General features: G+C 45.2%; 1 protein-coding gene across 6 annotated transcripts in view; it reads right to left on the bottom strand.

The window, feature by feature from the left end:
* Positions 1–9268: 9268 nt before the first annotated feature.
* The window catches only part of LOC117449042 (protein NLRC3-like), a 28627-nt gene continuing 22072 nt past the window's right edge, over positions 9269–15823 (bottom strand). For 4 of the 6 annotated variants that reach the window (XM_034086395.2, XM_071203674.1, XM_034086393.1 and 1 more), the window contains 5 exons: positions 15533–15709; positions 14959–15129; positions 12502–12675; positions 12032–12075; positions 9269–10402 (listed from right to left, as the gene is read on the bottom strand). In XM_034086395.2, the coding sequence (XP_033942286.1) occupies positions 10401–10402; positions 12032–12075; positions 12502–12675; positions 14959–15129; positions 15533–15709 (568 nt within the window). In that variant the 3' untranslated portion in view covers positions 9269–10400. The other 2 variants (XM_071203675.1, XM_034086398.2) reach the window with 2 other exon arrangements.

Below are 15823 nucleotides of genomic sequence, written 5' to 3'. Positions count from 1 at the left end.
CCTCTGCTCTTATTCAAATATTCAGAATATCAGTATGAGCAAAACGACACCCTCTGTCCTTAGACCCTCTATCCTTAGACCCTCTGTCCTTAGACCCTCACATCGTACAAGGAAAAACTTCCAGAGAAAACCCACAGTTTAGAGGAAAAAAATGGGAGAAACCTCAGGGAGAGCAACAGAGGAGGGATCCCTCTCCCAGGACGGACAGACGGGCAATAGATGCCGTGTGTAAATCAAAGAGATAATACATTTTACAGCATATAGACCGAATGTTAGGAAATGCATGTGTCTGTAATAAGAAGATGAATCCACGAGGATGTCAGCTTCAATCCTGAGGAAGCCACCAGGGAAGCAGCATGACGAGACCCAAGGCAGGACCGCAGACACAGGTTCAGCCACGACCCGAAGTCCACGACTTAATCCAGAACTCAGGATAGAGGGTCCAGGACACAGCAAGAGGATCAGCCTCGACTCCGGATCCCGGCGTAGATATAGATACAAAACAAGAAAAAATGTGGCTGGGTTAATCGGAACAAGAGAATACACGGACACAGACAGACAGACGGAAGAACAAGCACTCCCTTAGAATAGGCTGAGGGCAAAGGGTAGCAAGTAAGAGAGTAAGAAACTAGGTGGAGAGGCACACTCAGGGAACAAGGTCCCCACTGGAGCCTTAGGTGGAAATTGATGAGAGATAGGGAGGTACGCTGTGTCTACGAATCGTAACACTCCCCGGCCTGTCTAAGCCACTCTGCAAACCTGTTTCCCTCTAGTAAAACCTTGAGAGGTTAGAGAGGGAAAAGGTCTTGGATAAGAAGCCCAGAAGGCCAGAGAGAAAAAGTGAGTTTTAAGTGTTGATTTAAAAACCCCAGGGTCTGGGCCACTCCACATGGATTGGTTATATTTACTTGTTGTTCTGTTGTTTTGTTTGCGTATCTTGTACTGCGACCTTGAAAGGCGCCTAATATAAATAAAGTGCATTATTATTATTATTATTATTATTAAAAGTCTCCTAGAGTCCCATTTGAGGATTCACAGTGTAGCTTACATTTCATTTTATTTATTAGTTTATTAGGCAGGGACATTGCACATTAATGATCACGTGACCCTCCGGTATCATTTGATTGGACGACCCTAATTAGTCATTCGGGACAAAAAATGTCCTCTGCAAAAGACTTTGATAAAAAACATTATATTAAAATATTTTTTTCACCACTTTTTTGGGTTCAATCTTTAAAGCAACTTCAGCCCGAATCAGAAATACCAAATATTTAATCATTTTCAGGATTTTAAGCCATTATGAATACATGAAATTGCTGTTGTTTTTCATGATAAAAACTGAGAAAATTAGTTATTTTCCATAGAACACATATCTGGGGACTGGCTTTTTTTGTTGTTGCAGTGGACATTTTTGTCCCGAATGGTCAATTAGGGTAGTCGATTTTTTTCACAATGAATTAAAGATCCATTTTAAAAATTGAAATTCCAAAATAGATCGAGAAAATAGCCGTGTTACAAAAAATCAGGCCATTTGCAGAAACACAGCCAGTTATCGCCAAATGAAACGTGAAAAATGACCCATTTGGACCAAAACGTCCAGAGTGATACCGGAGGGTTAAAACATGAAATGTGCCAAGTTTAAATATGCCGGATTTAGCTTTGAGCTGCTTTCCCTCACATAAAACATTAAGAAAATGAAAATTACAAGCACAGCAGTACAAATACATGGAATGCAAGAAAAGTGCAAGAGTAAGAGCAGAATACTGACAGCCTGCAGACTGAAGTTTGAGATGAAGATTTGAACAAAAGCATTGCGTTGCTGCTCGTAGCAGATCTGTTAATACACCACTGAAACTAGATGGCTGAAGTCAGGGCCGGCCCTTGGCATAGGCAGTATAGGAGAATGCTAAGGGCGCATCAACCTATGGGGGGTGCCGAAAAAAAAAAGAAAAAAAAAGTTAGAAATTACATTGCATTGCATTTAGCTGACGCTTTTATCCAAAGCGACTTACAATAAGTGCGTTCGACCAACAAGATACAAACTTGAAGAAAACAGAATCATATAAGTACATCAGGTTTCATAGAGCAAAAACATTTCAAGTGCTACTCAACTGGCTGTAGATAAGCCAGTCCTTTATTAGTATATAAGTGCTCTGTTAGTAATTCTATTGCTCGAAGTGGAGTCGAAAAAGATGAGTTTTCAGTCTGCGCCGGAAGGTGTGCAAGCTTTCTGCTGTCCTGATGTCAATGGGGAGCTCATTCCACCATTTTGGAGCCAGGATAGCAAACCCACGTGTTTCTGCTGATGGGAACTTGGGTCCCCCTCGCAGCGAGGGTGCAGCGAGTCGTTTGGCTGATGCAGAGCGGAGTGCACGTGCTGGGGTGTACGGTTTAACCATGTCCTGGATGTAGGAAGGGCCAGATCCATTCGCAGCATGGTACGCAAGTACCAGTGTCTTGAAGTGGATTCTAGCAGTTACCGGAAGCCAGTGAAGGGAGCGGAGGAGCGGCGTGGTGTGGGAAAATGTAGGAAGGTTGAAGACCAGACGAGCCGCTGCATTCTGGATGAGCTGCAGAGGTCGGATGGCACATGCAGGTAGACCAGCCAGGAGGGAGATGCAGTAGTCTAGGCGTGAGGTGACGAGAGCCTGGACCAGAACCTGCGTGGCTTTCTGGGTCAGCTGGGGACGCATCCTCCTGATGTTGAAAAGCGTGTATCTGCAGCAGCGGGTTGTAGCAGCGATGTTTGCAGTGAAGGACAGGTTGTTGTCTAGGGTCACACCCAGATTCCTTGCAGTCTGGGTCGGGGAAACAACAGAGGTGCCGATGTTGATTGTCAGGTCAAGAGTGGGACAATCTTTTCCCGGAAGGAAAAGCACTTCAGTTTTGTCAAGGTTGAGCTTGAGGTGATGAGCGGACATCCACTGAGAGATGTCAGCTAAACAAGCAGAGATGCGTGCGACGACCTGGGTCTCTGAGCGGGGAAAGGACAGAATTAGTTGGGTGTCGTCAGCGTAGCAGTGGTATGAAAAACCATGCGGGCTAATGACAGATCCGAGCGAGTTTGTTTACAAGGAGAAGAGGAGGGGACCAAGATCGGTCTCGGATCCTCTTCAAGTTACCCTGTAGGTGCGGTCTTTGAGGGATGAGGTGAGGAGGGAAAGTGCAGAGCCTGAAACTCCAAGTTCTTGGAGAGTGCGAAGGAGGATCTGATGATTCACCGTGTCGAATGCAGCAGACAGGTCCAAAAGGATGATGACAGAGGAGAGGGATGCTGCTTTAGCCGTGTGCAGTTCCTCAGTGACAGCAAGGAGGGCAGTTTCTGTGGAGTGACCTGCCTTGAAACCAGACTGGTGCGGATCCAGAAGGTTGTTCTGATGGAGATAACAGGAGAGTTGTTTAAAGACAGCGCGTTCAAGTGTTTTAGACAGGAACGGGAGGAGAGAGACAGGCCTGTAGTTTATAACATCAGACGGGTTGAGAGTGGGTTTCTTTAGGAGAGGGTTTACTCTTGCCTCCTTGAGACTGTTTGGAAAGTGACCAGAAGTTAGAGAAGTGTTGATGAAATGGGTGAGAAACGGTAGAATATCAGGAGCGATAGTCTGAAGGAGGTTTGAAGGGATAGGGTCCAGAGGACAGGTGGTAGGGCGGGCAGAGGTAATGAGGGTAAGAACCTCACTTGGAGAGAGAGGGGAAAAGGAGGTTAGTGTGCGAGTGGAAGGAGGGTCTGGTGACCCAGCGGTGAGTAGAGGTGAGTCAGAAAAAGAAGAGCGAATATCATCAACCTTTTTTTCAAAGTGGTTAACAAAGTCGCTTGACAGAAGGGAGGAGGGGGAAGGGGCTTTGGGGGGGTCCAAGAGGGTGGAGAAGATGGAAAATAGTTTTTTGGGATTGGAATAGGAAGATTGGATCTTATCTTGAAAGAAAGTGCTTTTTCCCTGAGAGATCGAAGCAGAGAAAGAGGAGAGGAGAGCCTGATAGGTTAGGAGGTCGTCATGGTGTTTGGATTTCCACCGTTTCCGCTCTGCTGCCCGAAGGACGGTTCTATTAGCACGCAGTGCGTCATTAAGCCAGGGAGCAGGAGGGGACTGACGAGCCGGCCGAGATGTGAGAGGACAGAGAGAGTCCAGAGAGGATGAGAGAGTAGAGAGGAGAGTTTCTGCAGCAGAGTTTGGAGGCAGGAGTTGGAACGAGTCAGAGGAAGAGAGGGCTGAGAGCACCGATGAGGCAAAGGTAGAGGGGGAGAGGGAACGGAGGTTACGGCGGACAGGTGCAGGATGAGAAGAGATTAGTTTGTTATGTTTGGAAAGGGGTAGAGAGAATGAAATGAAGAAGTGATCGGAGGTGTGGAGCGGGTTTACAGAGAGGTTAGAAGTAGCGCAGTTCCTTCAGAATATGAGATCAAGGACATTGCCAGCTTTATGAAAAAAATAAAATAAAAATTGTATTTCATAACACAATTTCCCGATTTTGGATCAACAATGTACATCTTATTATCTTACACTAACATAACTACGCCATTGCGTACAGCGCCCATAAACTATGGCACACCCCCCCCCCCCCCCAAATCAAGTTGACCTGCCCCAGTCCCAGTAAAAACCAGAGGTTTATGTGAAATTCTTTTTTTGAAATAATGGTTTTAGTGTGCAATTATAGGTTTAAATGTTGTATTTGTGTTCATTTAAAATAAATCAAACTCCCAAAAAACGTATACAGCTTTTATTAACACTGGAATTAACGTGGTCTCGGGGTGGGGGAGGGGGGAGAGCTTTAGAGAGAACAGACTATTATAATTTGTAATATTTAGAGTATAAAATACTATATGACAGTAAAAAAAGTTGACATTAATAAACAAGAATACAGTTTAAAAGGAGAGTGATTTGTAAAATATCCATATATAAAAAGAAGTTTCATATGGGTGTTTCATATGGGTGTTGAGAGATGTTTCCATAGATCTCTTCATGTTGCTCTCAAAGTGCACCAGATTGATGCTTTTAACGTCAATATTAAAAATATAATAATCTTCCCGGTCCCCCATAGAGGAGGTTAGGTCCCCCCCACTTAAATCATGTTCAAATGGATAGGATACTAAATACATTTGCACACATCTTCTGTCCATATCTTTCTGTTTTGGTGGTCATGCCACACCGTGCACGTGCATGCAAGCGCGAGTCATAGTGAGTGTCTACATTTTTTGGGGGGGGGGGGGGCGCCATCTAAAATCTTGCCTAGGGCAGCAAATTGGTCAGGACCGGCCCTGGCTCAAGTGAACACATGTGACCCCGGTTGATTTAAACCCTTTATATATACAGTCTATGATTTATCCATCCATCCATCCATCCATCTTCTCCCGCTTATCCGTGGTCGGATCGCGGGGGCAGCAGTTCCAGCAGAGAGCCCCAAACTTTCTTTTCCCTGGCGACATCAACCAGCTCTGACTGGGGGATCCCAAGGCGCTCCCAGGCCAGCGAAGAGATATAATCCCTCCACCTGGTCCTAGGTCTACCCCTTGGTCTCTTCCCAGCTGGACGTGCCTGGAACACCTCCCTAGGGAGGCGCCCAGGTGGCATCCTAACTAGGTGCCCGAACCACCTCAACTGGCTTCTTTCGACGCGAAGGAGGAGCGGCTCAACTCCGAGTCCCTCCCTGATGACCGAACTTCTCACCTTATCTCTAAGGGAGACACCAGCCACCCGGCGGAGGAAACCCATCTCGGCCGCTTGTATCCGCGATCTCGTTCTTTCGGTCATGACCCATCCTTCATGACCATAGGTGAGGGTAGGAACGAAAATGGCCCGGTAGACAGAGAGCTTTGCCTTCTGGCTCAGCTCCCTTTTCGTCACAACGGTGCGGTAAAGCGACTGCAATACCGCTCCCGCTGCTCCGATTCTCCGGCCCATCTCACGCTCCATTGATCCCTCACTCGAGAACAAGACCCCGAGATACTTGAACTCCTTCACTTGGGGTAAGGACTCATTCCCTACTTGGAGTGGACAGTCCATCGGTTTCCTGCTGAGAACCATGGCCTCAGATTTGGAGGTGCTGATCCTCATCCCAGCCGCTTCACACTCGGTAGCGAACCGATCCGGTGAGTGCTGAAGGTCGCAGACCGATGAAGCCATCAGAACCACATCATCTGCAAAAAGCAGTGGTGCAATCCTTAGTCCACCGAACTGCAGACCCCCCCCCCCACGACTACGCCTCGAAATCCGATCCATGTATATTACAAACAGGATTGGTGACAAAGCGCAGCCCTGGCGGAGGCCAACCCTCACCGGAAATGGGTCCGACTTACTGCCGAGGACCCGGACACAGCTCTCGCTTTGGGAGTACAGAGATTGGATGGCCCTGAGTAGAGACCCCCTCACCCCATACTCCCGCAGCACCTCCCACAGTAACTCCCTGGGAACCCGGTCATACGCCTTCTCCAAGTCTACAAAACACATGTAGACCGGATAAGCGTACTCCCAGGCCCCCTCCAGGATCCTTGCGAGAGTAAAAAGCTGATCCGTCGTTCCACGACCAGGACGGAATCCGCATTGTTCCTCCTCAATCTGAGGTTCGACAATCGGCCTGACCCTCCTTTCGAGTACCTTGGAGTAAACTTTCCCGGGGAGGCTGAGTAGTGTGATGCCTCTGTAATTGGCACACACCCTCTGATCCCCCTTTTTGAAAAGGGGGACCACCACCCCGGTCTGCCACTCCTTCGGTACCGTTTCCGACTTCCACGCAACGTTGATGAGACGTGTCAACCATGACAGTCCCTCAACACCCAGAGCCTTCAGCATTTCCGGGCGGATCTCATCCACCCCCGGGGCTTTGCCACTGTGGAGTTGTTTGACGACCTCAGTGACCTCCCCCCGGGAGATTGGCGTTGATCCCCCGTCATACTCCAGCTCTGCATCTAACATAGAGGGCGGAGTTGTCGGGTTCAGGAGTTCCTCAAAGTGTTCCTTCCAACGTCCCAACACTCCATCAGTTGAGGTCAACAACGTCCCATCCTTACTGTACACAGCTTGGATGGTTCCCTGCTTCCCCCTCCTGAGGTGTCGGACAGTTTTCCAGAACAACTTTGGTGCCGCCCGAAAGTCCTTCTCCATGTCTTCTCCGAACTTCTCCCACACCCGCTGCTTTGCCTCGGCCACGGATGAGGCTGCTGCCCTTCGGGCCTGTCGGTACCTTGCAACTGCTTCGGGAGTCCCCCGGGATAACAAATCCCTGAAGGCCTCCTTCTTCAGTCGGACGGCTTCCCTGACCACCGGTGTCCACCAGGAGGTTCGAGGGTTACCGCCCCTTGAGGCACCTAAGACCTTGAGACCACAGCTCCCCACCGCGGCTTCGGCAATAGAGGCTTTGAACACCGACCACTCTGGTTCAATGTCCCCAACCTCCACAGGAATGCCCGAAAAGCTCCGCCGGAGGTGTGAGTTGAAGGCCTCCTGAACTTGGGCCTCCTCCAGACGTTCCCAGTTCACCCGAACTACACGTTTGGGCTTACCAGGTCTATCCAGAGGCTTCCCCCGCCACTCGACCCAACTCACCACCAGATGGTGATCAGTTGACAACTCCGCCCCTCTCTTTACCCGAGTGTCCAAAACATACGGCCTCAGGTCCGATGATACGATAACGAAATCGATCATGGACCTTCTGCCTAGGGTGCTCTGGTACCACGTACACTTATGAGCATCCTTATGTTCGAACATGGTGTTTGTTATGGCCAATCCATGACTAGCACAGAAGTCCAGTAACAAACCACCACTCCGGTTCAGATCAGGGGGGCCGTTCCTCCCAATCACGCCCCTCCAAGTGTCTCCATCATTGCCCACATGTGCGTTGAAGTCTCCCAGCAAGACTAAGGAGTCCCCTTCAGGAGCCCCATACAGGACTCTTTCCAGGGTCTCCAAGAAGGCCGAATACTCTGAACTGCTGTTGGGTGCATAAGCACACACAACAGTCAGAGTTTTCCCCCCCATAACCCGCAGGCGTAGGGAGGCGACCCTCTCGTCCACTGGGGTAAACTCCAACAACGAAGCACCTAACCGGGGACTTGTGAGTATCCCCACACCCGCCCGGCGCCTCACACCTTGAGCAACTCCGGAGAAGAATAGAGTCCAACCCCTATCCAGAAGTAAGGTTCCAGAGCCGACGCTGTGCGTAGAGGTGAGCCCAACCAGATCCAACTGGTACCGCTCCACCTCCCGCACAAGCTCCGGCTCCTTCCCCCCCAGAGAGGTGACGTTCCACGTCCCCAAAGCCAGCTTCTGCCGCCCGGGTCTGGTCCGTCGAGACCCTCCGCTTTCACTGCCACCCGTCTGGCAGCGCACCCGACCCCATCGATGTTTCCCGTAGGTGGTGGGCCCGCGGGACAGAGAAGCGGAGGTGTTGCCCACGTTGCCTTTTCGGGCTGGGCCCGGCCGGGCTCCGTGGCAAGCCCGGCCACCAGACGCTCGCCGACGAGTCCTCCTTCTGGGCCTGGCTCCAGAAGGGGACCCCGGGCTTCCTCCGGGCCGGGTATCCTCACTTCTTGTTTTTCCTTTCATGAGGTCTTTTGAACCAATCTTAGTCTGGCCCCTTGCCTGAGACCAATTTGCCATGGGAGACCCTACCAGGAACACAAGGTTCCAGACAACACAGCCCCCAGGTTCATCAGGGCACACAAACCTCTCTACCACGGTAAGGTGCTGGTTCTTCAGAGAGGGTCTATGATTTAAACCGATATAAAAATAAACCAGATATATTTAACATGCACGGAATCAAGGGAACGTGGTTTCTCTGTGTTTGGCGGTGCAGAAAGTTGAAGGTGTTCTGGGCGGAGGTACGAGGTCAGATAAAGAACATCATTCAAAGCAGATTTGATCCAAAGATCCGTTGGGTTTATATCCAGGAGAGCATGAACATAGAGAGTCCTCAGCTCGTTCACATAAAGCCACAAAACTGATCATTATTTTCTGTATCATTTTGTATTTGTATTTATTTTCTAAAAACAGATACAAGATATTGAATATATTTTATTTGTATTTCTTTAAAAAAACAAATTTAAAGAGCTATTCCTAAGAGGACAACATTATTATGAATAAACAATTAATAAGGCAAGTTTATTTATATAGCACCTTTGAACACAAGGCAATCCAAAGTGAAAAAATGAAAGACATTAAGAAAATATGTAAAAATAAAGTATTTTTTATGTGTACAAATGTGTCCTGCATTTTTTACATGTGTTATTTATTCTTCACAGTGTGCAACTCATCAATGATTAGCAAGAATACTGTTTTTAGTTTTTGAGCATTTTTATTTGTTGTGAAAAACACCAAGAAACTCAAGTCTCAACCTGGTGGAAAACAGCCAGGAAACAGTCTGGGGATGAAGAAGTAACAGTTCTGAGGATTTAACAGCCAGGTATGTATTGCAGAGTTTTAACGGCATATATATATATATATATATATATATATTGCACATAGTTGGTATTTAACAACAAGGGGTGTTATAGTCTGTGTTGTTGTGAGGGGGGTCTACTAGGGGTCGTGGTGGTTATATAGTCTGACCGCTGCAGGAAGGAAGGACCTGCGGTATCTCTCTAATGTGCAGGTGGTCCAATACTTTTGTCTATATTGTGTATAATTGATAATCATCCGCATAACAATGAAAATATCCCGAGTGATTCCTTATCGCCTAAAGGAAGCGTATATAATGTGAACACAACAGGTCCGAGCTCTGAGCCCTTATGCTTTGCTGCGGCAACACTGGCTGGATTCAATCAAACAGAACTCTAAACACATTTTCAGCTCTGCAGACAATCTGCAATTCCACTCTGCACTTTCTAAAACCCTGCACACGGTTCTCTGAGTAACACACAGAGATCTGACATATCCACCTGGCAGCCATTTTCAAAACACTTCCATTAAACATGCTACACATATGAGCCAATGAACGGATACACATGCCAGCTGACCGTTACCGCCTGGCTGCGTTACTGCTGACTCATCAATGAGGATATAAGTACAAACAACAATATCCTGTTTATGAAATACACAAGAAAAGAAAGAAGATTGAAGTCGTTAATTCATGAGAAAAGCACTCTGATAGAAAGTCAGAAACATTTGATTAAAAGAAATGTAAATAAAATGTCATTCAGAGTAATTCTTATTACAGTTTTATAATTGTTTTATATATTTCACAAATGACCTGCTTTGACTGCAGCTTGAGAAACGTCTGGATTCAGTCTGAAAGCATCCTTTTTTAACTTTAAACATGGTCTTTAATAATGTTGTAGTTTAGTTGAACTCTGAGAGGTCGACTGGCTGGACTCCTCACTGGGACTCTGGTTCTGGACCAGCTTGCAGGGTCCAGGAGTTCTAGGAGAGAAGGAGCGCTTCCTGCCGCAGGACTCGGGGGATGGGAGCTCCTGAACATGGAGAAACAGCTTCAGTTATTATGCTCCAAATATCTGGAACAAAGTCCCAGAAAGAATGTGTCTGCAGCTCAGAGAGTCCTGCTGGGAACCCACACATGTTGAGGAGCCCACAGTGTGATGATAGACGTGTACAGTACGGGTCCCCAGCACATAGAAGCTGCCGGATGCTAACCTGCATATGTTGGGAGAGCTTTACAGATCAGGACAGTAACTAAGTACATCTACTCAAGTACTGTACTTAAGTACAATGTTGAGGTACTTGTACTTTACCTGAGTATTTCCATTGTATGCTACTTTGTACTTCTACTCCACTACAGTTCAGAGGTAAATGGTGTACTTTTACTCCACTACATAATACCTTTAGTTACTTCACAGATCTGGATGAATGATGAAATCTAACCAAGTGTTAAATCAGACGTTAGTTCCACCTGGAGTAAATCCACCAGCTGCCCTGCAGTCTACAAAGTACTTCAGACTAGCTGCACCTTCACCAGCTTTGAGAACACTTTGATGATCAATCATTATAAAACATATCATATATATTATTCTGAAATGGACCAATCTGCACAACGACTACTTTCACTGTCTTTCACTATATTTTGATGAGAATACTTTTCTACTTTCACTTGAGGAACATTTTGAATGCAGGACTTTTACTGTGACAGAGTATTCCTACACTCTGGTACTTCTACTTTTACTCAAGTACAACATCTGAGTACTTCTACTTTTACTCAAGTACAACATCTGAGTACTTCTACTTTTACTCAAGTACAACATCTGAGTACTTCTACTTTTACTCAAGTACAAGGTCTGAGTACTTCTACTTTTACTCAAGTACAACATCTGAGTACTTCTACTTTTACTCAAGTACAAGATCTGAGTACTTCTACTTTTACTCAAGTACAAGGTCTGAGTACTTCTACTTTTACTCAAGTACAAGGTCTGAGTACTTCTACTTTTACTCAAGTACAAGATCTGAGTACTTCTACTTTTACTTAAGTACAATATCTGAGTACTTCTACTTTTACTTAAGTACAAGATCTGAGTACTTCTACTTTTACTCAAGTACAAGATCTGAGTACTTCTACTTTTACTCAAGTACAAGACCTGAGTACTTCTACTTTTACTCAAGTACAAGATCTGAGTACTTCTACTTTTACTCAAGTACAAGACCTGAGTACTTCTACTTTTACTCAAGTACAAGATCTGAGTACTTCTACTTTTACTCAAGTACAAGACCTGAGTACTTCTACTTTTACTCAAGAACAAGATCCGAGTACTTCTACTTTTACTCAAGTACAAGATCTGAGTACTTCTACTTGTACTGAAGTATATGTTGATGGTAATACTATAACAGACTGGTTATAATGTTGATGTTTTCATGTGTTTTATTCTTCAGAGTTTATGTACAGAGTGTCAGTGAACGCGTCACTGTGTTGATAGACAGTTGTTGTGATGATGATGATGATGATGATGATGATGATGATGATGATGATGATGATGAAACAAAGAGAAACAGCCAAAATGATGAAGAGAGAAACCAGAGTGTTGTTTTCCTCTGAGGACGTGCTCCATCAAAGAGTTTCATGTCTGGATGAATGGAGGATATTCAGTACTCACAGGTCTTCTGGATCGTGGCTCTGATCGTCTCATCTCTTCTGATCCTGTAGGGATGAACACAATCCAACAGTTATGGATCCAGTTTAAAATAAGTGTTTGTTCTTTGAGTCAGCTTCAGAGTCCTGATCTCATGCTTTACATCCCATCATATCTTCTCTGCAAACACTACGACTGACTGCCACAGCTCTCAGCTGCATGACAGGAAGTAACAGCCATTAGTCAAGGAGCTGAACACATCCCATCAAACACAGACTACCTTTCCCACTCTTCTGTCAAACCCCATACGTCTGGTGGAAAGTTGATGACTGACTAAACGTGGCTTTGCATTTCCAGCTGGCCTTCTCTAGGTTGATGGAAGAATGAGAGAGCCTGCAGTCAGTGGGTAACATCACTGATCTGTTTCCCAGTGAGAGAAACACCTCCCTGTGTTTCATACAATACTGCTGAACCAGCAGAGACCCCGTACTGACCTGAGGGTCTCCAGTCTGCAGTCTGGACTCTCCAGAAGATCTCTCAGCAGCTTCTCTCCTGAATCCTGCAGAGCATTGTTCCGACTCAGGTCCAGATCTCTCAGATGGAGGTTGGACTTCAGAGCTGAGGCCAGAGCAGAACAGCTGATCTCTGACAACCTGCAGCGACTCAGTCTGAAGAAAGAAAACATGATGAGGATAAACATCTGTTTATAATCCAATCAGATGTTTCTCAACATTTAAATGAATCTGAACAGAAACATCTGTCTACTTCACAAAGTGAACTTTATCATGTATGTAACAGAAACATATTATACTCACTCACTTTAATAATATCATTGTGTGATTCTTATTTGTGCATGTTTCTCTATATTTACTACTTCTCACACTTCTTAGCTAAGCTTGGGAGAAGTCCTTATTGAGAAGATGTGTTGCAGTGTTGTTAGTGACTCTCTCTGTGCACCAACAGTATGACCTTCACCTCAGGTGAGCTGAGAACTTCCTGATACGGCCTCCCTCACTCCCTCACTCCCAGAATGCTCCTTCATCATCACCAAGCTCCCCCCTCCCTTTCTCCTCGCTCTGTGTTTAAATATGCAACCCAAACTCTACTCTTCCTCTTCCTCTCTGCAGACTGTGTGCTCTCTGTGAGACCGACTGAACCTTCTTCAAGGAATGAAATACCACAAAGAGCTGAATGCTTTGACTCTCGATCCACATTTGATCAATAAATTCCCACCACAATGTAAAACTAAAATGACTTCAGATGACCTTTATTCAGACGTTATCGTTTACTAAATATTAAATACATAGATTTACTTTTTACTACTAACATCTATTACAGTTCCTTTAAGAAACAGTCAACATGTCTGTCTGCAGTTCTTACTTCTTACTCTTAAAAATGAAACATGAATATAAGGACATGTACAACTCTATGGATGTTAGTTATTAACGTATGGCCCCCCCCCCATCCAGGATTTGGGCCAATGAGAAATCAGGGCTGATTAAAACATTGAATTGTTGTATTATTATGTTTAGTGTTGTTATTTGTTGGGCTTTGTCCTAATATGTATGTTTGTATTAAACTATGTTGAAAGATTAGTGTAACATCATGTTTTCATTATGCTATGAAACTCTGAATCAAAGTCTGCGTGATCTTGGAGATGTTAGTTGTCTACTTCCAGAGGACCTTGGCGTGGATAAACCAAAACAGGAAGTCCTGGATAGTTCCCCCTCTCGGCTCTTCTCCGGGAAACAAACGTAGTTTTTCCAGCTCATGGTCCCAACACCGACCCTGGCTTGAATACTCCGTGAAAGGCGAGGCTGCGTATTTCCCATGCAGAAAGTTTAAGGCTCATCATCATGACGCATCGTTCACCGTAAAAGGCTTCAAAGACTGGAAGCATGCCTTACAAAAGGACACAGCTCTTCCAAGGAACATTTTGTGTGTGAGAAATTGTGGAGAGAAAAACCAATGCGCATCGAGACTGGTCCGGAAACTGGTCAACAAAGATCCGCTGGCTCGGAACAGATATTACTTGGGCTCCATTGTTGACATTATAAGAAATAAATAAATGAAATAACCATAAAAAAGTCAAATCAAAGCAACTTTCTTTCAGTCACAGTTTCACACAAATACTGAACCATGAAACCAGAACACAATCACAAGTCACCTTCACACTGTCTAATTACGCTTTCTTTATACATTTTCTTAAACATGAAAATGTTCTTAAAGCCCTTTAAATCATTCGGCAAAGAATTCCACTTCTTTGCTCCAGAGACACGTCTGCTTTAAAGCAGGACGTGCAGACGTGCGGTCACCACTAGATGCACTTTAACACAGGGGTATCCTCTCCTGCACGCTATGCATCCGTGCTGCTATGTTGTTTTGCTATGTCATAAATACTTGTGTATTCTGCTCTTGCTCTTTTGCACTTTTCTTCTATGTCGTGTATTTGTATCTGCTATGTTTGTAAAGGTCATGTTCTTAATGTTTGATGTGAGGGACTGCGGATGGAAAGTAGCTCAAAGCTAAACCCGGCATATTTACGCTTGGTACATGTATTGTTTTAAGTGTTCATTAAAGTGCATGTCCCGAATAAACCATTACAGCAGATAAACGAGCTGATGCTTGGAATGTAATCTCCTGCTCTGATGCTCATCCTCTGAAGTTTAAACTAATGTGTTTGGATATCTTCTGGCAGTATTCTGTTGTTTGCTTTATGCATAACTAAAGCCGTCTGTAATTCTATTAAACCTTCAAATGTGAACAGCCTTGACTCAATAAACTGTTTGTTCTCTAGGTTGTTAGTTCTTACTTCAGTACGTTGAAATGAAACATGAATAAAAGGACATTTACAACTTTATGGATGTTATTTATTAATGAATATAAATGAGGTTCAGTTACAAAGTGAACATGTGAGATCTCCAGCAGTGACAGAGAGTCAGTGAACTGACCTGAGGGTCTCCAGTCTGCAGTCTGGACTCTCCAGAAGATCTCTCAGCAGCTCCACTCCTGAATCCTGCAGAGCGTTCTCACTCAGGTCCAGCTCTCTCAGATGGAGGTTGGACTTCAGAGCTGAGATCAGAGCAGAACAGCTGATCTCTGACAAGTTGCAGCCCCTCAGTCTGAAGAAAGAAAACATGATGTCACTTTAGAAAACAAAGTTCCTGTTTAAATAACTCCAGGTTTAATAATCCGTTCAGAGTCAAACAGGGTTTTAATGTCAGAGATGAAGCAGAAACAATCCACTGATAATCTGGAACTTTAACTTTGATCAGATGTTGAACAACTCCTTCATCTCCCTCACAGCTGCTCAGTACTGACAGCATCTCCACGGACTCCAGGAGCTCAGGGTGAGTCTGTGGAAGCTCAAACTCTCCCCCTCACACATTCTCCTTCTCTCTGTTACTCTGATCAATATTCAGTCGTTAGCAGAAACGGAACAAATGAAAATAACATCGTATTTGTTCAAATTCAGAAAATCATAAACACAAACAGATCAATATGAACTGCAGTCAGTGAACTGACCTGAGAGCCTCCAGTCTGCAGTTTGGACTCTTTAGTCCAGAACTCAGCAGCTTCACTTCTGAACCCTGCAGTTTGTTGTTACTCAGGTCCAGATCTCTCAGGTGGGAGGGGTCAGACTTCAGAGCTGAGGCCACGACTTCCCACTCAGTCTCTGAGAGTCCATAGAGCTTACCAAGTCTATAATAAAACATATATTACAACATGTGTTAAAAAGAGGGAACATTATATTAACCTCAAGCATTTGATGAAAAAGATTTGTCATGTTCTGATAGACCTTTGCTGTTGGTCCAT

The sequence above is a fragment of the Pseudochaenichthys georgianus genome, chromosome 7, assembly GCF_902827115.2.
Source record: "Pseudochaenichthys georgianus chromosome 7, fPseGeo1.2, whole genome shotgun sequence".
In the NCBI taxonomy this organism is placed as follows: Eukaryota; Metazoa; Chordata; class Actinopteri; order Perciformes; family Channichthyidae; genus Pseudochaenichthys; species Pseudochaenichthys georgianus.
The sequence above is the reverse complement of the archived record's forward strand: the minus strand, read 5'-3'. Positions and strand labels throughout refer to the sequence as shown.